At 49.7% G+C, this 22323-nt stretch overlaps 1 protein-coding gene across 2 annotated transcripts in view; it reads right to left on the bottom strand.

Annotated features, from left to right (window-relative positions):
- LOC135244623 (inactive tyrosine-protein kinase 7-like) overlaps positions 1-21593 on the bottom strand; it is a 32394-nt gene extending 10801 nt beyond the window's left edge. The window contains exons 1-6 of one of the 2 annotated variants that reach the window (XM_064317066.1): positions 21448-21593; positions 20939-21122; positions 5573-5866; positions 2563-2665; positions 2265-2449; positions 2003-2150 (exon numbers count right to left, since the gene is read on the bottom strand). In XM_064317066.1, coding sequence (XP_064173136.1) covers positions 2003-2150; positions 2265-2449; positions 2563-2665; positions 5573-5866; positions 20939-21080 — 872 coding nt within the window. In that variant the 5' untranslated portion in view covers positions 21081-21122; positions 21448-21593. The remainder of the gene's footprint in view (positions 1-2002; positions 2151-2264; positions 2450-2562; positions 2666-5572; positions 5867-20938; positions 21123-21447) is intronic. The other variant, XM_064317068.1, reaches the window with a different exon arrangement.
- Positions 21594-22323: the final 730 nt, after the last annotated feature.

Here is a 22323-nt window from a genome sequence, read left to right as displayed (position 1 = left end):
ACCCCTGAGAGCTGCCAGTCAGAGCAGTTCTGGCAGCCGGATACCTGATGAAAGTGCTTTCACCCAGCAGGAGGGAATTTACCCATAATGCCTCTTTCAAAGTAGCTCAAAACATGCTATGAAGAAAACTGCAGGCTCTTCAACGTCAAGCGTGGGTCCAGGTGTTTCAGCAAACCTGCACCACGCCCTGCCCTGTCCTCCCACCTGTACCATGCCCCGCCCTGTCCTCCCACCTGTACCATGCCCCGCCCTGTCCTCCCACCTGCTTCAAACAGCTGATTCATGGGAAGCAGGCTGCTGCCCTGACTGAGCCTTTCTGTAACAGGGCTCTGAGACCAGCTTTCAGCCCTGATGTTTCATTAGCACTCTAATGTACCCTGCTGTTTCATAATGGCCGTCCCACAAACGCTTATGTGTTTTTATGATGTAGAAATAGCCCCCAGACCATCAACTCCTTATGGAGACGGGAAGGATTTCCGTAGATCTCATCCTGACCGAGATAATGGAGCTCAATTATGGCGCTCAGACACTTACCGCCAGTAACATCCCTTTCTCCTTCCATTACCTCCGATTGGCCTAGGCCCAGAAGAGAGCCAATAGGACCCTGGCGTGCTTTGTGTCCAGAGACAAAACAACAACACCCACCCAGCAAGTACTTAGCGAGCTTCACTCAGCAGGTCCTGCTGCCAGGTCTACCACACACTGCGCTGCCTCTCTGTGCCTGCAAATCACACGCCGATCGCAACCACGCTCCAACCACACTCCACAGCCTGTGACAGCAAGCCTCAGTTAACACCCTCAAATAGCATCGCAGAATCTCCCAGAATCCCATCTGTTTCCCGCAGAGTAGTTAGCTGGGGGAACGCTCCAGCAGCAATAATAGAAAGAGTAAAAATAACCTGAGGGAACTGGCCAGGGCAGTCCTGGTAGGAGCACCCACCCGCTAACCCGCTCTAAGAACACCGCAGTCTCCAGTGAGACCGGGCCGGTGTCTGTCAGAAGAGTTCAATGCCGAAATCCGCTCAGTGATCTGACACACGCCCAGGCGTCAGGCAGGACAACGCTGCCAGCAGAATCCAGTTCGGCGGGATCGGACCCTGCGAGCCTATGCGCCAAACAGCAAGGTTGTGTGTGGCTTCAACAAACTCGACCCACAGGTCCCGCCCAATCACCTGTGGGCCATGAGGTGAACCACAAGCTGAACCCTGAGTGAACTCTGACCCAGGCAGCAATAAGAGGCTTCTGTCAGCATTCTGTCAGGAGCAAGATTCACACAGGAAAGACCTGGCTGCGCCTGAACGCTCGTTTACTGAGTCAAGCCCATGGTTTCTCTGCCAGAGCAAATCCTCCAGCTCACCTGGAGAAGCGTGACATTCATACCCCAGCTCTAAAGGAAACACATAAATCTGTTTGAGCTGCTTCAGCATCTGTGTGTGTAAATGTACATAAAACAAGATCTAAGGCAGACAATCTGATCTATAAAGCAGTTTTATTAAATCCAGGTGCACGTGTATTTTCTTCAGAATGGTTTTCTCAGGTTTCAAGAAATTTAACTACAGCCTATATTTCTGAAACCCCTGTTAATCTTCCCATCTCCTCACGGTAAACACAGTTCCCACCTAAAGCCACATGCTGAAACCACTGTGGAAACACCCGCTCTCAAATCTGCTAACCTTAAACAAATCTGCCAACCTGCAACAAACCTGCCAACCTACAACAAGCCTGCCGACCTTCAGCTGGTAATTACTGCTAGCATATTTGTACCCATGCCACTAGTTATTGTTACTGTATTGCTAATGATTATTTTTGTTTTTACTGTGACCATTCCCCTCAGGAATAAACTATCATCCCAGAGACAGTACAAGACAGCTCATTGGACTGGCCGGTTGCTATGGCCACCCAGGGTTTACAGAGAAGTGAGGGCACAGCTCTTCACTCCCACACACGTGAGGTGGAGGAGGAGGAGGAGGAGGAGGTAGGGGAGGAAGGTGCGTGGGCGTACCGAGACTTGTTGGTGAGCAGCTCGTTCTCATGGTACCACTGGACGGTGGGGGCGGGCTCCGCGGAGAACTGGCAGTGGAAGGCGGCCATCTCGTTCTTCAGAACCACCTGGTCCTCCGGGATGAGCACTGGCCGGGGGAAGCTCTTATCTGACCGAGCGGAGAAACGGTCAGAAACACATACACACGTACACACACACATACGCACGCACGTACGCGCATGCGCACGCTCGCACGCACACACACGCTCGCACGCACACACACCTATAATGTTGAGGGTGAAGTTGTGGCTGCTGCAGACGTGCCCGACTGTGTTCTTGGCGCAGCAGTAGTACAGGCCGTTGTCGTCAGGACTGGCGCTCTGCAGCGTCAGCGTGCGCTCTTTACTGTTCATCTGGTGCGTCCCCTCCGTCAGCCGCGTACCGTCCCGGAACCACTGGCAGGTTGGGCTGGGGGGGTAAACGGGGGGGGGGGGGGGGGGGGGGGTCAGTCTTCAGAACCACCAGCAACAGGGCACTGATTCAGAGATGGGGCGGGACAGAGGGCAGGCGGTGGGGCTTACCGTGGGTGTCCATCAATGTGACACTGCAGCGTTACAGGTGCAGAGCTCTCCAACTCCTCCACCGAAGCAGGCTCCTGTAGGGTCACGCCCCCACTCTCCAGCCCTGAGGACGAAGGGGGTAGCCGAATTTAGTACAATCCTTCACCTCCCCCAGCTCAGAGGCACTCTGCACAGGCCTTTATGTTTCCCTCCATCACCAAGAGGGCTGTTATGCTGCATGACCACACATTAATATAATCACAGAACTCCATCGCACTTACAGACCTGCACATTACACTGGAGAGCAGTACTGAGCCTGGCTCACAGGCACATAGAACATTTACGGTGATATGCAGAACCTTCCAGAATTTGCTCATGTGTCCTCATTAGTCAGCTGCTTCCAGATTCCTGGTCAGCACAGGAAGGGTTAGGGTTAGTGTTGGGTCCTCCAGAGTGACCATAACCCAAGTCCCCCTAAGCAAGCTGCATGTCACAGCGTAACACCGGTCCTCCTGAGCGAGCTGCATGTCACAGCATAACATCGGTCCTCCTGTGTGAGCTGCGTGTCACAGCATAGGCCCGGTCCTCTTGAGCGAGCTGCACATCAGGGCACACACGTGCACTCTGTGTCTGACACATCTGCATCGCGTGTTAAAAATGCGTGGAATGCAGCAGCCCAGGGGGGCATAGCAGCTCTGTGAGGTCAGGCCTGTCACAGGGCATTAACATCAGGGTGGGTACATTAGCGCACATCACAGGGGGGGGGGTTAGCCCAGCATCCACTGAAACAAACACACTCTCCTTCACTTCACCTCAACCAGAGCTGCCTCAGCCCCCTGAACAGAGACTAACAGACAGCCCAGTTACAGCAGAAAGCCAAATTACAGAGCCCAGTTACAGCACAGAGGCCAGCACACTGAACACGCCATCAAACATTTGTGGTGCTGACTTTTCTTAGACCATTAATCAATCAATAAATCAATCAGTTCTCAGAGCCTGCCCAGCTCTGGGGATAAGGCCTCTCCCACCTTACACACCCCTAGGGGCTTTTACACACCCACATTACACACCCCGAGGGGCTGTTACACACCCACATTATATACCCCAAAAAGCTGCTACAGACATTACACACCCCGAGGGGCTGTTACTGTTACACCCCCACATTACACACCCCAAGGGGCGGTTACACACCCCGCATGTCTGTTACACACTCACACTCCCACACTGTAAATGAAAGTGTCTCAGGTCTTCATCATCCTGACAGCAGGAGCTTCAGGAAGACTTGCTCCGCATTGGCCTGACCCAGCCAGCTTATTAGTTTCCATGGTGAATATTTATCCTCGACCCTGAGACGAAAAAAAGTACAACCAGCCCTCTTAAATTGGCCAGTAAGTGAAGAAAGGGGGCGTTGTTCAGAAAAAGGGGGGCTCACATGAGCACAGCTCCTGATAATTCCAAAATATGCGCTGCTGTTCCACCCGTTTCCATAACTACAGTACAAGGGGGAATTATGCTAATTAAAGGATGATCATAACAGTGAGCGGGAGAACACAAAGGACATTTGCATCTGAGTAAAACGGATCACCTCCCCTTTCACAGCCCAGCGTCCGAGCCTCATATCTGCAGGAGAAAACTAACTGCCACTGACACTCCTGTGTCTGTGCTTACACCACTGCCACTGCCACTTCTGTGTCTGTGATTTGTAAGTGGCTCATGGTGGTCATCTTATTCACACAGCAAAGCAGGAGGACCAGAGCCCCTAATGCAGCTCCTCTTATTTAATTATCTCCTATTTATTAAGAAAAGCTCTGATCTATGAAGCAAATACATTTATTGGAAAGAATGACTCTGACATCGTACGTGCAAACTTTTGCTGGTGTGTATGTGGGTGCAGGTCTATCACAGGTGTGTATGTAGGTTTAGGTACAGGTGTATTGGAGGTGTAGGTGGGGAGTCAGGTTTGAACAGAGCTCCTAGCCTTGCTAGAGAAGGCCACCTGAAACACAGAACAGGACTATTCCTGTCCGAGGCAGAGCTCCTCTGAAGTAGAAGTCAGCCGGATTTCCCCTTCAGAAGAGCAAGAGAGCTACAGTGTTTCAGCACTGAGACAGAAAAACACAGCACTGAAGGGCCATGGAAACACCATTACATTGCATTACATTACAGGCATTTGGCAGACGCTCTTATCCAGAGCAACGCACAACAAAGTGTATAAATGTAACCAGTTACAAGTGCGCTGAAAACCCTAGAAAACACCAAAGCATTCTGGGAAAAATTCTCCTGAACACAATGTAAAGTGGGACACTGACGATCGCATGCTAAAAGAGCCTGAAGGGAAATTTCACTCCCCACCAAGTCTGACAAAAGGCTTCTGAGAACAACACCGCCCTGCCCACCGCCCCGCCCCCCCCCCCCCCGCCACACACACACACAGGCTACAGGGCAAAATGTAAAGACCCAGGCATAACACAAACAGCACCAGTGGGGGTGCACAGCACAATCTTTCTCTAGGGTTTTCTGCCCTAACAACATAAATAATGCCACATTAGTTAATTACGGCAAAAAAACACCTAGGTTAGCCTTCTGTATTTAAAGGTACTGGGTATTTACACAATATTGGGTGCAAGGTTAAGGGCAGACATGGGGGCAGGGCTAAGGGCAGATTTAGGGGCGTGGTTAAGGGCAGACATGGGGCGGGGCTAAGGGCATATGTATAAAAGGGCAGGTTTAGGGGCGTGGTTAAGGGCAGATATGGGGGCAAGGTTCAGGGCAGATTTAGGGGCGTGGTTAAGGGCAGACATGGGGGCGGGGTTCAGGGCAGATATCGGGGGTGTGGTTAAGGGCAGATATGGGGCGGGGCTAATGGCAGATATAGGGGTGGAGTTAAGGGAAGATTTAGGGGCATGGTTAAGGGCAGACATGGGGGTGGGGTTCAAGGCAGATTTAGGGGTGTGGTCAAGGGCAGACATGGGGGCAGGGCTAAAGGTACATGCAGGAGCTGTAGGGGCAGCATTAAGGGGGCAGAGCTCACATTTGATGTTGAAGGACGCGTTGCTGGACCGGACCTCCTCGCCGCTCGCCGTGCGGGCTACACACTGGAAGCTTCCGCCGTCCTGCCGCCGGTCCACAGCCGCGAACTTGAGGTTACCGCCCTCCTGGAAGCGGCGGTCCGAGTCGCTCACAACCTCGCCGTCCTGCAACCAGCTGTAAGTCACGTCCGCCGGGTCATTGACCTCACAGCGCAGCATGGCGCTACGCCCATGCAATGCATCCTGGGACTTTGGCTCTTTGGTGAAGTACAGGGAGGCAGCCTGTACACACAAACCTGGGGGGAGAGAGAGAAGGATAAAGAGAGAGAGAGAGAAGCAGAGAGGGCAAGAGAGAGCAGAGAATGAGAGAGTGAGAGAGGGAGCGAGAGAGGGAGATATTTTTTATATGCTATGATGTAACGCAGTCATGTTACCACAGAGCACACTGATCAGCACAATTTTGGTGCACACAGAAAGTTACAGGCCCCAGAGGACTTGTGCTCAGGCCTGTGGTTAAAACCCAAAGCAACTCCAAGGTTCTGGATGAACCGATTCTTCTGGGTTTTTTTTTTTGTTTTTTTTTTGTTAACGACCATTTCTCCTCGAGCACCTTTAATTTCCGACCTTGTTTCGAACCACACGTGAACACGGTAAGTGAATCCAGAATACTGCGTAAAGTCAGGACCAGTTCCTTGTCTCCGGTTATAGAGCGGATTGGGATGTCTGCTGAAGACCTGTCACTATGTTTCAGTTCGGAATTCCCCTAAAACCCCACTGCCATGGCAGATAAGAACTTTGCAGCATTAAAATGAAAGCCTCATCATGAAATGGTCAGCCATTTGAAGAAAAAGGCTGTCAAACTGCCATTTGTATTTCATACCTATTCTCTCTGAGTTCCAAGCACGCAGCACCCTCCTGGAACTCAGGGCTCCAGGTCTGAACCCAAAACCCTGCTGGACCTCTCAGAGGTGCTCCAGGATCCAACCCTGCTTCACACACAGCCATACTGATGCAGCAGCGCTGCCATGGCAACTGCCTCCCCTTCTCCAGTCAGCACGCACATTTTCCACTGTTAGGGCTCCTTAGCTCAAACCTCGGGGGTACCCCAAAGCCTGGGCGGTTTCCTGCTCTGGGGTCATCACAGATCACAGACTCCCCATCAGGGGGCACCCCCACAGTTTCACCCAGCGCACAAGAGCTTGCTACCGGCCAGACCCCTCTCTTTGAGCAGGAGAGAGAGGAGTGAGAAAAGGGAGGGAGGAGAGAGGACAGAAGAGTGAAGCGGTGTTAGGAGGAGAAACGGCTAATGGCCTTTTGTTTCCAATAAGAATTCCAAATGAATATTTCATGCAGTTTCCCCTTCATAATCACTGACATTTATCAGCCATTCAGCAGGGGGAAGGAAGTCCCCAAACGGAAAGGTAAATGTCAGACGCAAGCGGACAGCAGCGGGAAGAGCCGGGTCAGCCGCACGAGCAGGGCACCCAGCAGGAGTACCGGGAATACCTGCCATCCCTTTAAAACTCAACCGCACGTCCCTGCGGGAAAGCAGGAGATCTGGCCCCTCGTGCAGCGTGAACCTCCAGGGGGCGACACAAACCAGTCTAAAGCACGCAGACCTCTCAGTCTGTTCAACCCAGTGATGTACAACGAATGTCAGATGCAGTCCACTGTTGAGAATGGGTCAGACATTCAGCAGAACAGCCCGTCGGTCCAGCGGGTTTGGCTGTTGTTGGGCTCCAGTTCTCACTGCACGCTCCAGCTTGTTTTGATTAAAACGGTTTGAATTTGGGGTCAGTGCATGTTGGGTTTGTGAAAGAGAATGTGTGAGTGTGAGGTGTGTGCATGGTGTGTGTGAGTGAGACCATGACAGGCGTGTGTACTGAGAGAACATATATAACCCCCCCCGAGCACAGAAAGAGCATCATTAACATGTCCGGTCCTCACGGACATAATGCACTGCTTTCAGTCAATTAAAACTCACAAACCTCAGAATAAAGCCAGAAGAGCACATTGATTGGAGGGGAAACAGGAAGGACTCACAGCCCAGAGTCATTATTGCCTGTATCAGCAGCACACAATACACACAATGCACACAATACAACCGACACAGCAGCATTCAGAACCTATGGGCTCACACAGCTGGTCTCTGCTCCCCGTACAAACAGCCTCGTTCTCACGCTGGTGCACTTCCAGGGCGCCCTGTTAGCGCACCCCCTGGCTCGCTACGCGGCCGTCGGCGTGGGAGCCCAGGGAACGCAAAACGTTATCACAACGTCACTGGAATGTTTCGCCGATGTTATGACATCGCCAGTGCATTTGAGCAACATTGAGAGAACGTTCTGCGCTAGCGGGAGAAGCGCCGCGCAGGGCCAGCCGAGGTCCCGCTCCAGCTCCGCGCCGCTCAAAAGCTGGGAGACAATCTCCCAGCGTGGGGTCCCCCGCAGGCCCCAAACACCACCCGCCGTGCCACATGACAGGTTTCCAAACAGGAGCGCACTTAGGCCCGGTCTCCGGGGGTGGCCGGGACGCTAATTGGCGTAGCTCGTTAGGGACGGCTCCTGATCAGGGCGGGGTACGGCTGCTGTCAGGCAGAGCCATTGGAGGGGGGGGGGGGCAGGGTCACGCACCATGAATAGGGCCTGTCACCACCCCACTGTGCCCCTCTCCAAACCTGACAGCACCGGAACAAGAGTCTGCACACAAAGACCCCCCTCAGACACTTACCAGCAGCTCTACACACCTTCCAGCTCAGCGTCAGCTCCTTGTGTGTGTGTGTGTGCCTGTGGTGTGTGTGTGTGCAGGAGTGTGTCTGGTGTGTGTGTGTACATATTCACAGAGCAGTGAAGGTCACCTCTGCATCACTTAGGGGACTGAGCTGCGGTCTTTACAAACCCCTGGGCATACAGACAGACAGACAGCCTATGAGTCTGTCTAGCCTGTGTGTCTCGCAGGAGGGTAAGAAAAGGCCAGTCGACCTGGAAGAGAAACAGATCAATCTGGCTGTGAGTTGACCTTTGTCTTGAGAGACCTCCGCTTGGCCACGCCCAGTAATTACTGCTGTTTTTCACTGCCTGTAGAATGGGCTTCGTCCATGAGTGCACGATGAGCTACGGAACAGGGGCTTCTGCTTTGGCTGGGAGTGTGGGGGGGCGGGGCTGATACAGAGCACACAGAGATAAGGTCAGAAACTAACTTTCTGTTGAACCAGCCACTGTGCCTGATGGATGAAAAAATTCACCAGGCACTTGGACATTTTACCAGACACTTTTTGTTTTTTTTGCACAATATGAAAATGAAAATCGCAGAAACGCATGTCTTGTAAACCATTTTTAAAATCTTCATTTGTTAAAAAAAAAAAAATCAGTACTCATGGATGGGGGTTCGAGACGTCCCTCTCTCCCCCCCACGCCTGCATCCCAAAAATTGTGGGACAGGGCCTCAGGGAGAGGAACCCTTCTCAAACCTGTGGGACAGGGCCTTAAAGAGAGGGACCCTTCCCAAACCAAAAGGGGTGTCAGTTAACGGGGATCTTGAACCCCGTCCAGAATTCCAGCGGTGCATTCCACAAACGAGACAAAGGTGGCATTCATGGCCCCTGCTCTGTGAGGGGAATGTAAATTACCCACAACCCCCTGCAGGCAGAGGGAAGCCTGCTGAGCATGCCCAGAGCCTGCTTCCTCAGGAGGACTGAAGGTTTAAAAACCTCTCCGGCGCAGAGTGACTGCGGAGAGCGACCACTGGGGCTGATTAGAGCACCGGTCACCATAACGATTAGAGCACCTGTTGCCATAACAATTAGAGCAACCATTAGGCCTACTATGCAGATCACTTAATTGTGCTGAGGATGACTGTTAGGGCCTCATATTGACAACGTATAGAGACACTTCCTCTGCAGAAACCACATACATCAACTCAACCTGACTTCCACTTCCCCTGGGGGGCCACAAAAAACACGCCCCAAAAATTCCAGCTGTCCCTCTGTACCCTCATCACACAATGGGGGCGGCCTGCGTGTCAATGATGTGATGGGGCTGCGGCCACAAGAGAGGAAGACATTAAGAACAGGAGAGTTCATTAAGATAAAGTTGATTAAGGAGAGGGCTGTGTGTGTGTGTGTGTGTGTGTGCGTATGTGTATGCGAGACCGTGTGTTTGCGTGTGTCAATCTCCCTCCTGCCATGAGGTGCTGAAACCTACAGAACTCTTAATATATGATGCCTTCTACAGCTGGAGAAGGAAGGGAGAGAAAGAGAGAGAGAGAAGGACTGACTGACAGAGATGTAATGTGTGAGCTGGTTGCTTGGACTTGTTTCTGGACAGCACAGAGCTTGTGGATGAGGCAGTTTAATTACAGAAGGCTAGCTGGTGTCTGTGGGTCTTTAGAGCACCGTGTCGCGTCTGAATGAGGGCAGAGCTTCACACCGGCGCTGCTTTGCATTCAGCCATTCAGCGCTGCCTGTGCGCCAGCCAGACCTTCCCATGGTGCACCTCAAACCAACGCAAACTCCGGATCCCTGCATTCACGCCAGAGCATAAACGCACCCCAAGACTTCCTGAGGGTTGGGGGCTGAAAGAGGGGATTAAGGACACCGTCCCTGGCCCCCCAGCATTCCCATAGCAATCAGAGGGAGGAGCCTATCCCCAGGGGCTCCCTTCAAATATTTCCCCATGTGCAGCCAGGCTTCTATGGGCTCCGCCCTTCTAAGCCTTTCTACCAATCACAAAGCATCTTCCGAGAGCAGTATTTACAGTGATTTAGACGCCATACACAGAGACTATAGCAGCATATCAAAAAAACCCAGAGGAAGGGCTCATAGACTCCTGTAATTAAGTCTAATGTCCACCTCACACAGGACAAAAACAGCTGAAAAGCTTTCTGCCCAGAGCAATGACAATAAAGCAAGAAGAATAGTTTTTTTTTTAAAAACCGTGTTTTTTGTGTTTGAACTAAAAATCACCTGTTATGGTGATAATGGTGTGAGTGAACATCACAGCTGCTTTTGCACTGAAATAAGGACCAGATCTCTCTGCAATGAAACTGCTGGTACAGCTACACCCCAGCCAGTACCCACCTAACCCTGAAATACACTCCTCAACCCTGAAATACAGTCCCCAACCCTTAAATACACTCCCCAACCCTGAAATACACTCCCCAACCCTGAAATACACTCCCCAACCCTGAAATACACTCCCCAACCCTGAAATACACTCCCCAACCCTGAAACACACACCCTAACCCTGAAACACACTCCCTAACCCTGAAAAACACTCCCCAACCCTGAAACACACTCCCTAACCCTGAAACACACTCCCCAACCCTGAAATGCCCCCCTAAGCAGAGTGCAGACACACAGCTCCCGGCTGCAGAAGACCTGAAGGCCGCAGACGGGAGGGAGAGGCTGAGGCCTCATTCTGCGGAGCTGCACCTGCAGGCCCGGTGAACAACGTCACTGGCACCTCATGACAGAATAATAAGCAGGTAATGGGCAAATAAAATAAACTCTGGTGGAATGAAAGGAACATGTTGTGACAGAACTGAAAGGTTAGTCATAACAGAATAATAAGCACATGTCATTACTGCGCTAATGAAGGATAAGGCCTATCATGATAGATAATGCACGTCATGACAGAAGGATAAGAATCTCATGACAGAGATACGAAGACTGTCGTGACAGATGGATTCAGGACAGTGCTTAGGTCAGGGGATTGGGGGGGGGGGGGCGCATTCCATGTGTTTCACAGTCTGCCTCTGAAAACTCAGGCCTTGCACCAGACCGAACCTGACAAACCTCCCATCATGCGTCTTTAACACTGCCCCTGAATCAAAGAGCCTACTGTCCTCTCCTGTGCAGGTCCACCACACCACAACCAGCAGCCCTGCCAGCCACAGTCTTCCCTACCCTCCCCTGCCCTACCCTACAACTCCCCCACCCCCCGACTGCAGCCAAATACAGTAAACATGCATGCTTTTATCACTAGTAGGTTAGACTACTAATATTCTCTGGTCTCGGTCTCTGGTCTTCCAAAGAAATCAATTTTCTACTTGTACTAAAATTAGCGGCTAGAATTCTTACAGTATCAAAAAGAGAGCTCATGTTTTCCAGGTACTTATGTTACAGCATCAGTTACCGGTTAGTAATTGATTTTAAGCTGCTTTAACTCCTGTTAAAGCTCTTAATGGATCAGCATCTGAATACATTTCCGACCTTTTAATTTATTATCAGCCAATGAGAACTTTGAGATCGAGTGAAGCAAAGCTCTTTTGTGTTGCAAAGGAGATTTATATATGCAGGTGAAGCATCCTTTTCCATGTATGCAGCAAAATTATGAAACAGCTTAACCACAAAAAGGAAGAGAAGCATCATCCATTGAAAATTTTAAATCTCAGCTGAAAACTCACCTATTTAAGATAGCTTTCAGGCAATTACCGTTGACTTCATTTCTTTTATTATTTTATCCATGCATTTGTCTGGGTATTTTATCCTGATTTTTAATATATTGTCTTTTTTATTCTGCAGTGAAGCATTTTGAGTTGCTTGATTCTCTCTATGAAAGATGCTGTACAAATAATAATAATAATAATAATAATAAATTATTATTATTATTATTATTATTAACAAGGCTGCCCTGCAATAGATTGGAAACCGGTCCAGGGTGCACTCTTGTCAATCACCCAATGCGTGCTGGGATAGGCTCCAGCCCCTCCCCTCCCCATTATCTATACGCGGGTATACATAATGGAGGGATGGACGCTTGCCACAAAACATTACACCTACTGAACCAGGCGCACACCAACAAAAGCTACTGAAAGTCTGAATCCTGGACAGAGGAGAGACAGACTTCCTGTTACCTGTAGACAGACAGACTGTCCACCTGTCCATTGGGGAATATCAGTGTGTGACCAGCAATAAAGCAGTCCCAGCTTCAGCAGGAAGGCTGAAGCTGCTCCTCAGCACAACCATACATTCACTGTTCCTGACTCCACATGATGGAGTGACTTCTTCACTATGGAGAAAGCCAAAGTTAAAAAAAATGAAAAGCCTACTATGTAAAAGGGGTAAAAAAAAGGATCTAAATGAAATGAAAAGAACATTGGGCCCAGTTTAGGCACATGCTAATTCTGACCACGTTACAAACAAGTTCATAGAGGGCAAAGTGTCCTGTTCCACTGCCATAGAGGGCATACAGCATACAGTCATCCTGTTCCACAACCATACAGGGCACAGACCATCCTGTTCCACAGCCGTAGAGGGCCTAGAGCACCCTGTTCCACAACTTAACAGGGCATAGTGTCCCGTTCCATTGCTATAGAAAGCAAAGAGTATCTTTTTCCACTGCTGTAGAGGGAATAGAGCATCCAGTCACCCTGCTCCACAACCATAGATGGCACAGACCATCCTGTTCTACAGCCGTAGAGGGCCTAGAGCATCCTGTTCCACTGCTGTAGAGGGCACAGTGTCCTGTTCCACATCTGCAGAGGGCTTGCAGTGTCCTGTTCCACATCTGCAGAGGGCTTGCATTGTCCTGTTCCCGAAAGAGCGCTTAGATCAGTGAGAGAGCTTAATCGTGTGGGCAGACCATCTCACCAGCGTCACTGTGCTTGAGGCCTGTGGTTTACGCCTCATTGGTCAGCGGTTCCCCCTCTACAAAGATGAGGAGCCGCTGCTTTCATGGAAACAGCAGCACAGCTCATGGGAGCCTGCTGGGTGGAGGTGCGGACAGGACGGAGGACTGTTTCATTTCCACATCGTTCCTCCAGACCTTCCCAAGCCACCATGTGATCTGTAGTGATGGAAGACTGAGGCTCCAAAACCCCGTAAATGATTCCCAGATTACAGCCAATCACAGCATCTTTCTATGGAATGTCAGAATGTTCAGAACAGAACCGGAGCACAGGAACAGAGACTCTCTGTGAACACTGTCTCTGGCACGAGGTACTGGCCTGATACTCCAGCCCAAGCCTGACCCGAACCTGAGACCTTCACATTCAAACCCGATCCCAGCCTGATTCCATCTTGAAGACTTATCACCAATAATGACACAGTATGCTACTACCCCCAAAATTTTACAGTCACAATATGACTCAGGATTACTATACTTCTGTACACAGAACATAACAGGTCTGACAAAGTCTAATTTCAGTATGCACAACAGGAACAGAACTTTGTATTATGCAAAAATGAAGCGAGTAGATTCAAACAGGTACCATGAATAACTGAATAAAAATCAGGCAACCGGTGTAATATCACTCTTCTGCCTTTTAAATGCCAAAAATCAACAAAATTACAGCCAACAGCCTTGTGCGCAATGTCTCAGACATTTCAGAGAGAATACAGACTGGAGGGTGGCTTCTGCCTGGCAGGCAGGGAGAATGCTCATGTTCAATGCTGTTTGAAATCAGTTTTCCACAGCGTGAGCGCTGATCACACAGTCACTCCGGAAGATTCTCGAACACCATCGCTGTAAAGTGCCGTCAGGGTGTGTACTTCCATTATCAGCAAGACCTGCCAACGATGTCTGCAGGCGTACGCAGTGTTAAAGCAGGCCAAACCAACACCGTTTCATCAGATTAATTCCAGACGTTAAAAAAGATAAATTTAACACCCGCCAGCACGGCCAGGGGGTAGAAAATGGGGTTCAAACAACGGGGTTCAAATTCAGGACTGAATCACTGCTAAATATGTGCACGGCTCATTGGTTGCTCAATTGGCAATTAATGTAACTACTGTGATGCAAAGAGCCGGCAGTCATAACAAAAATGGCTCTTTTAAAAACAAGTAAAAAAAACAAACTGCAGAACAAGGTAGCATTATCACCCAGACACTCGGCTGAATTCAAATTAAATTGCAGGAGCCTGCATAAGATTTAAAGACAGAGAAAGAGCTGTCTGTACTCAGGGTCATCAAATGAACACACACATCAACACCCATGCCCGCATGTGTACACACACACACACACACACTCATGCTGCTCTTCTGGCAGACTCATTTAGGAAAAGGAAATCAGCAGGAGTTTATTTTACCCCCCCCCATCAGTGCGTTACAGGTGTTTGGGGAACTGCCTGTTTATCGGTTTGAACCCTGGATGGAGCTGTACTGTGGCTGAACCCTTGAGTGAAGTACTTAACCTGAAAAAAGGTGCACACACACACACACCCACACACACACACTGCTCCTCTTGCTGCACACACACTGAAAGTGGCTGCGGGCGTGTATTTCCTGAGGTTAAACCTGCAGTCCCACCCAGTCCTAAGAGAGCTAATCACCACCGTCCATCTTCCTGAACAGGCCTCCAGTCACAGTAACATCACACACAAATGAACCCTCATAACCACAGCTTGTGGATGGATGCCATGTGCAAGCCCCAAGTCATCAGATCTTATAAGGCCAATTCATTATTTTCCTTTATTAATGTACATTTAATGTCCATAACTGCATTTACTGCAAAACACCAGAGGCCGACGCATGTTGGGCAGGGGAGAGTGAGACACAGGGGGCGCTGTCCTCTGCGGGGACACGCCCGTCCTGCTGGCTTTAATTACAGACAGCGAGTCACTTCAGTACAGACTGTGCAGGGCACTTTATGTCCCAAGGGCTGAAAATGACGCACAGTCACACAGCGCGTTTATGGGGGGGACCTGCAGTGACCCCCAGCTTGTCCTCTGCCCCCACGCAGGGGGCACGTGAGAGCGGGACGAAAGGCAAAGCTGTGAGAACCAAGACAAAGCCAGAAGAACCAGCCATAAATACACACTCACCTGTACAGGTGTAACAGCAGGTAGAGAAACACTCACCTATACAGGTGTAACAGTGCAGAGACACACACTGACCTGCACAGGTGTGACACCGTGTAGAGACACTCACCTATACAGGTGTAACAGTGCAGAGACACACACTCACCTGTACAGGTGTAACAGCGTGGAGAGATACACTCACCTGTACAGGCATAACAGTGCAGAGACACACACTGACCTGCACAGGTGTGACACCGTGTAGAGACACTCACCTATACAGGTGTAACAGTGCAGAGACACACACTCACCTGTACAGGTGTAACAGTGTAGAGACACACACTCACCTGTACAGGTGTAACAGCGTGTAGAGACACTCACCTGAACAGGTGTGACAGTGCTATCCATGAGATGAGCAGGATATGTTGGGACAGCAGGGAAAACTGATTTTTATGTGTCTCTCAGGAGCAAATGGGGATGTTTAAAAATAAACACTCGGGGAGTGAAGCTAAGGCAACCTTTCTGTGAACGGTCTGACTGCAGCGAGGACGAGAGTCCCAGAGGACCCTTCACACGCGATGCGTGGAGCTCGCTACCCCCCTCCAAAGCACACAGGGCTCTGGAGCTGCTGAGCCCAGTCAGAGCGTTAGCCTCTGTGTCAGGGCCCACTCAGTGCACAGCTGTTCTGGGGATTTCGCGGATTTAGTGGATTTAGCGGCCTGAGCACCTGTGTCACACGCAGCCCTGGCGGGCAGAGCAGCCGCTGCAGGTGGGCCGGAGCCACTGGGACTGTGGAGCACCACTTCAGCAGACTGGGGATGAGCCAGCAGGGGGCGCTCTCTACAGAACTCTCTCTCTCTGAAGGCACAGAGAGGTGCGAGAATGAGTCACTCTCTCTCTCTGAAGGCACAGAGGCATGCTGGGAGATGAACAGCAGCTGACTGCAGGTAACGGGGCTAAAACGGGGCAATCAGAGGTGGCGCTCTTAAAACTGCCAGTGAGAGAATAGGAGGCCGCAGCTCAGCTCTGTCATCAAACAACCCGTCCGCCAAACAAACCCAGCCGCAAAAGCACTTAACCCCAATCTCCTCTGGATCCCAGGCCCATCTCCGTGAGTAAGCATCTCCCACAGAGCAGAGAGAAGTCAGTCAGGTGAGCTGGCACAACTGCGTGACTCTGTCTGGCAGTTATACACACACACACAGTACCCCCATTTCCTGCCTCACTGTTCACCTGCACACACTGAGCACAGAACACTGAACACTGCTCTGAGCACGGAACGCTGAACACTGTGCACAGAACACTGAATGCTGAACACTGTCCTGAGCACTGCCAAAGCAAACACCAGCTAAAACATTCAGGGCACAAGCAGTCCGTGCTTTGATCTGCCCTCTCTCGTCCATGCCCCCCCCCCCCCCCAAAGTAAGCCTGTTACAAACTTCAAACGCTCCCAATCGATTAGCTAGGATAAAGATGCAAACAGAGGAATGAATGAGTAACCCAAAACAGCTCTAAATCTGCTTTGATCTCTGCTGGACCCGCTGTGTACCGCTAACTGCTAACAGAGCCAAACAGGGACACCAGGTCCGTTTCTACTACCGACTGAATACATCTGCACAAAGGCCAGGAAAAAATACCACAACAATCACCTGTGTCAGACAGAAAATAGGCTTAAGCAGGGTCCTGTATCATGAAGCAGGATTACAGAGTTAGCTGGATAACTGCAAAACCCGGAACCCTCCCAAATCTGGAACATGGGACTGAAGTAAAAAGAGCTGCAACGGGTTTTACTGAGCACAGTTATCCAGCTAACTCAGTGATCCTGTTTTGTGAAATACCCCCCAGAACGGTAAAGTTCAGTCACTCGGCTTCAAGTTTGACCTGAACACAAGCAGCTTAGGAGCCAAGATGGAGAGTGTGTGGGTCAGCAGTGTTGAGGGCAGGGGTGGGTTTATGCTCTGTAGGAAACAGATCGCCCCCCACTTCTCTCCCCAACCCCATAAACTCACCCCAGACCCAGAGAGCAGCCCTGACCTGCTCATTTACAAGGAGAAATCCTGAATAAAACTAAACCTTCTGTCAGGTTCTCTGCCTCTCTGCATGTCAGATGCAGAAACCGCTGCTCACGTGGAAGAGGAATGTGCCGAGCAGCCCTTAGTACATTTACTTTATTCAACCATATTACCGAAGTCTGGGTCTTTCAGTGCTCTTATTTCCACAGGCAGAAATGGACTTGCATAATGACTGCAGATGGCCTTCCTGTTGTGTTTGAGACGAGACGGGACTGAACGTCCCGCAGGGATAATGAAGGGGGAATAGGAGGAGAGGCTCGCGTGCAGCGCGCGCGGTCAGGATCCCAGGACAGGAACACTTAACGAGGGAAAAGAGCGCAGAGAGCAGCGCGGCAGGAAGCCGGGGGGGGGGGGAGAGAGAGCACTGCAGACACGACAGTAGCTCCGGTACGAGTGAGTGCTTCTCCATCAGAGAGACACAGATGACCCCGCCTTGAAGATGCCGATCTCAGCGCCCTTCACTGGCTTCCTGCTGCTGAACGCAGCTAATGCTCTTAACATGCAAATTACACAACTCTGTAAAGCAGTACGTGTGGGGCCAGGCCAAACCAAGGCAAACTAATCGATGGCAGACCATACCATCCCAGACCAAACCAAGCCAACCTAAGCCATGGCAAGCCATACCATTGGCTTCAACCCACATTGACTCCTGTGCCCATGGACCGCCAAGCCACCACTAGACAGCTGGGCCCAACCACATTAAAAACATTCCTCTCTCTGGACTAACCAAAGAGGGCCAGATACAGAGCTGATTCTGACCAATGAGGTCTAGACACTGGCCTGGCTCTGACCAATGAGGTCCAGACACAGGCCTGACTCTGACCAATGAGGTCCAGACACAGGACTGGCTCTGACCAACGAGGTCCAGACACAGACCTGACTCTGACTAATGAGGTCCAGACACAGGACTGGCTCTGACCAATGAGGTCCAGACACAGGCCTGGCTCTGCGGACAGCACAGATGAGAATCTCAACAACCTTCAAATGCAACAAAGACGTCTTCTGCCCCCAGATTACTCTCCAGCTCTTCCTCTCAGCTCAAATCATCACAAACGCTGCGTGCCTGCGCAGACACCCATCACAGACCACAACGGAGCTTGTGCAAACGCTGCATGCCTGCGCAGACGCCATCTGTGCCTCATCACATCTCAGGAGGGATAATATTCCCAATAATAAAAAAACTGACTGACAGAAGCACCTCAGACTGCAGTATGATGAGCAGCATTCATTCATTCATAGGAGGAACAGCAAAGTAACAAAAGCACCACACTAAACTCCATCTCTGTGGCATAACCCCAAGCACACACATAACCCCGATCGTAACCCCAACCACAACTCTAACACCGACTCTAAACCCCAACCTCAACTCCTACACTGACCCACCTCTCTCTGCGTCTAGCTGTGCTGTTTTAACTGCCTGTGTTGAGACTGTTTCTTCCCTCCGCAAAGGACATTGTTGAGGGTAAGTGCTCATTTCTGCATATCTGACTCCACAAAAGGAAGCCGAATCATGCGGCAGACACTACCCCAGGGTGCATTATTAATATTATGAATTTCCCAACATCAGAATACACCAAATAAATATTTAATGACAGGGTCCACATGGCACTTCCAACAGCCGATAAAAGTGAGTGACTGCCTTGCAGCAGAGGACCATGTTAAAAGTACATGTGCTGCAAACGCACAATTGCCACTGCTCATGGGGATGAATCTATGACCTCTGAGTCTGACCTTGCACATCCAGGGCTCATATTAAAGAAACAGAGACTGGGGGCCTAATAAGGTTTGGGGGACAGACACAAAAACCGAAATACAGCCAGTGCAATCATGGGCACCACTGTAGTATAATGGATAGAGCGCTCATAACCCGGAGGTTGCAGATTTTATTCCCAGGTGAGGCAGTGCAGTCGTACCCTTGAGTAAGGTACTTAACCTGAGCTGCTTCAGTATTCATCCAGCTGTATAAGTGGAGACGATGGAAAAATGTCAAGTTCTCTCAGTGGCCCTGAATAAGAGAGTCTGAAAGCCAGTAAGGCAATGCAACGTAATATAACTTCTAATATAACAGTGTCAATACCATCCGTGTTCCACACAGCTGTATGCATTCAAACAGAATTATAACATACGCACAGTCTATGTGCGCATTATAACATACGCACAGCCTGTGCGCGCATTATAACATATGCACTGGCTATGTGTATGTCATGCCCTCCGGTCAGGGATGCAGACATTCCCCAAATCTTATCTAAGCAGTACTCATTTGAATCGCCACTCTAAAGCACATCTTTTTATCTTTCTGCTGTTATCATTACTGGGGCTGTCCTGGCTGTAACTTTCCCCAAGAGAAATCACAGTTCCCATGACATTGTGTTTGTAAGAGGATCTGGAATACAGCGGTTGCTATGTGATTGTAATGTAACATATGTAAAGGTCTGAGAGTATTAACCATCACAGAGCTGGCCAGGTTTCGGCCTCCTCCATTACCCCTTTCTGACAGCTGCACATTGCTCAAAGAGAATTTTGACAGATCACCACCTTCCTTTCCCAAACAAATTCACTCCACACTCCCCAGAGAGCAGAGCAGAAGCCCTCTCGGACAGAGGTGAATTACGAGGAGCTGTTCAGTCACTGCTTTTCTAATGCATTTGAATGTTGACCGTTTTTCCACAGAAGGACAATTTTTAATTTGGCTTATGCTGTACTGAAGTACCCGAAAATTGATATGAAATCTAACGAAGCACGCACAACCTTTAATTATTACGGTGGGATGTAAAACTAGCCCGTACATTCATCATACCTGAAGTGCAGCATTCTCAGACAGACGTGGCATACTAAAGCTGAATCCATCACATCGTACCATTAAGCTATCCCGTGTTTATTGGTGTTCCAGTGTTGTTGGAGTAGCAGTAACGTTAGTGCGCATCACTCAGTCCAGAAGTACACACACAGGGATACACACCAACGCTCGCTGTTCGCAGGAAGACAGTTTTATTTAATCATTTCACTGATCAACTTCACAAAAGGAAAGCCAGACAGTCACAACTTACATTCATGTAAATTTGTTGATCGAGCTAGTTTAAATCAAGTAGTGGAGAGAAAACTGAATGACCAGCTATGACGGTCCATGTATATGGGGAGCCGAGCTCTTACAGCTCCAGCAGCGCGGTGATCAGCTCAGCAAACTAAAAACTAACCTCGACTTACCTGTTTTACTTACAGCAATGCAGTTACGACAAATGAACCGCGTTGCGTTTAGTCTTGACGGAACAAAGTTACCTAGTTATATCGATATACAAGAATATACTCTTGGATTACAAATGACTTCCCAGACGAAAAGTGTAAAACAGAGGGTCTAAGGCACTCGTGTATCGTGTACGCGCTAAGCTAGCAGTCGGCTAACGTAACATTATCAGAGGAACCGATCCGCCCGAGCACCAGAGCAACTCACTCTGCTCCCGTGTTCATTTAGCTATAGAACAAAAGCAAAGTAGTACTAACACCGACAGCCTCTACATTTCTTTGTACAATATGTTCACTGGCCAGTTTAACTCGATCGATTCTTACCTTTAGCAAAGAAAATGATGACTGCTAGAAGAGCCGCACGAACCGAAAGAAGCACCGGGTTTCTGCTGTTGTTTGGGGCCATTAAGTTATCGTAGTTCCGCCGCCGCCGTGCATTTTCCCGGGGTAATAGCGCTAGATCCATTGCGGCGCTTTACCCAAGTCCTGAAAACTATCTACAGCAGCGCTGGAACGAATTCGATAAAAAAGGAAAATAACCGCACTTGAGCATGGAAGTGTAAAAACATGGAAACCTGAATTGTTTGTACAGGGTTTGAAAACAACCTTCTCCTCGGATAAACTATTGCCGGTTTCTGTAACACTCATGTGATGAACTGTGAGTTTAAAATAATTTAAAAATAAGTTATATTCTGTTCAGAGAAACGCTCCTTCTCAAGTAAAGAACTTCGTGCGGTATTTGGCTTCCTGATTATTTGATACCCCTTCCCATAGAAATGCAGCCTGTGGACTAGTGCTTCAGTCCCACAACCCACCGCACGAATTTCACGCACCGATCCTCACTCTCACCGAGGCTCTCTCTCTCCAATTCTCTCTCCTTTCCACTCCCCCCGCATCCCTCTCTCGCACTCCTGAACAGGAGCGCTTCCGGTTATCTGCACGCCAGGTAGGAATGAAAGACGGATCAATGCTGCCGCGCGGTGGTGGCGAAGTAGGCTACTCTTTTAAGGACTCAACCCGACTTCTCCCATTTGTTTTTGGAACACCCCCAAATCTAGAAAGATACATTTATTCACATGGATTTTCAATATTTTGACGCCTATTAGCATGTTAATTGATTATTTATTGCCTGAATTTTTTTATATAAAAGTCAAATTTTCTCTCTTTACAGGAAGTCACGGTCTGCACCCCTGAATCACCTCGGATCATTTGCAATGGCCTCAGACTATACTGGCCAAGAGTCAATTTATGTAATGTATTTAAGATCAGTTTTACATGCACTCATCCTTTTTGCATGACCACACGGGGGCACTGACGCAGCGCTCCAGGGGTAGGGAGAGGAAAGTCGACTTCACTGATCGTCATCAGTGCTGTGACGTGATTACTGAAGACATCACTGTGTGTTTGTAAATCTGCCATGCTTGATGTATCCCTGTAGTTTTACAGTTTACTATAAGTATCCTAAACTGTTCTTTGTCTTCAGCGTCACCTGACTGTTTTATCATATGGCACTCCACCCATTTACTGCTGTAGGGACCATGTTGCTTAGCACCCAAGCTGCAGATGGGCTCTAGGGAGGAGCTGGGCTTAAGAATGGGGAAGTTGGGACGATTCTAAGGACGCTGATTGACAGGGGATCTCAAAAAAATAGTACAGTAATTGTGTGGCGATGGGGTGGCCTGGGGTGGTGGGGCCCAATCTATTCATTG

This window comes from Anguilla rostrata, chromosome 18 (genome assembly GCF_018555375.3).
Source record: "Anguilla rostrata isolate EN2019 chromosome 18, ASM1855537v3, whole genome shotgun sequence".
Lineage (NCBI taxonomy): Eukaryota > Metazoa > Chordata > Actinopteri > Anguilliformes > Anguillidae > Anguilla > Anguilla rostrata.
This window is presented reverse-complemented; position numbering and strand designations above follow the sequence as displayed.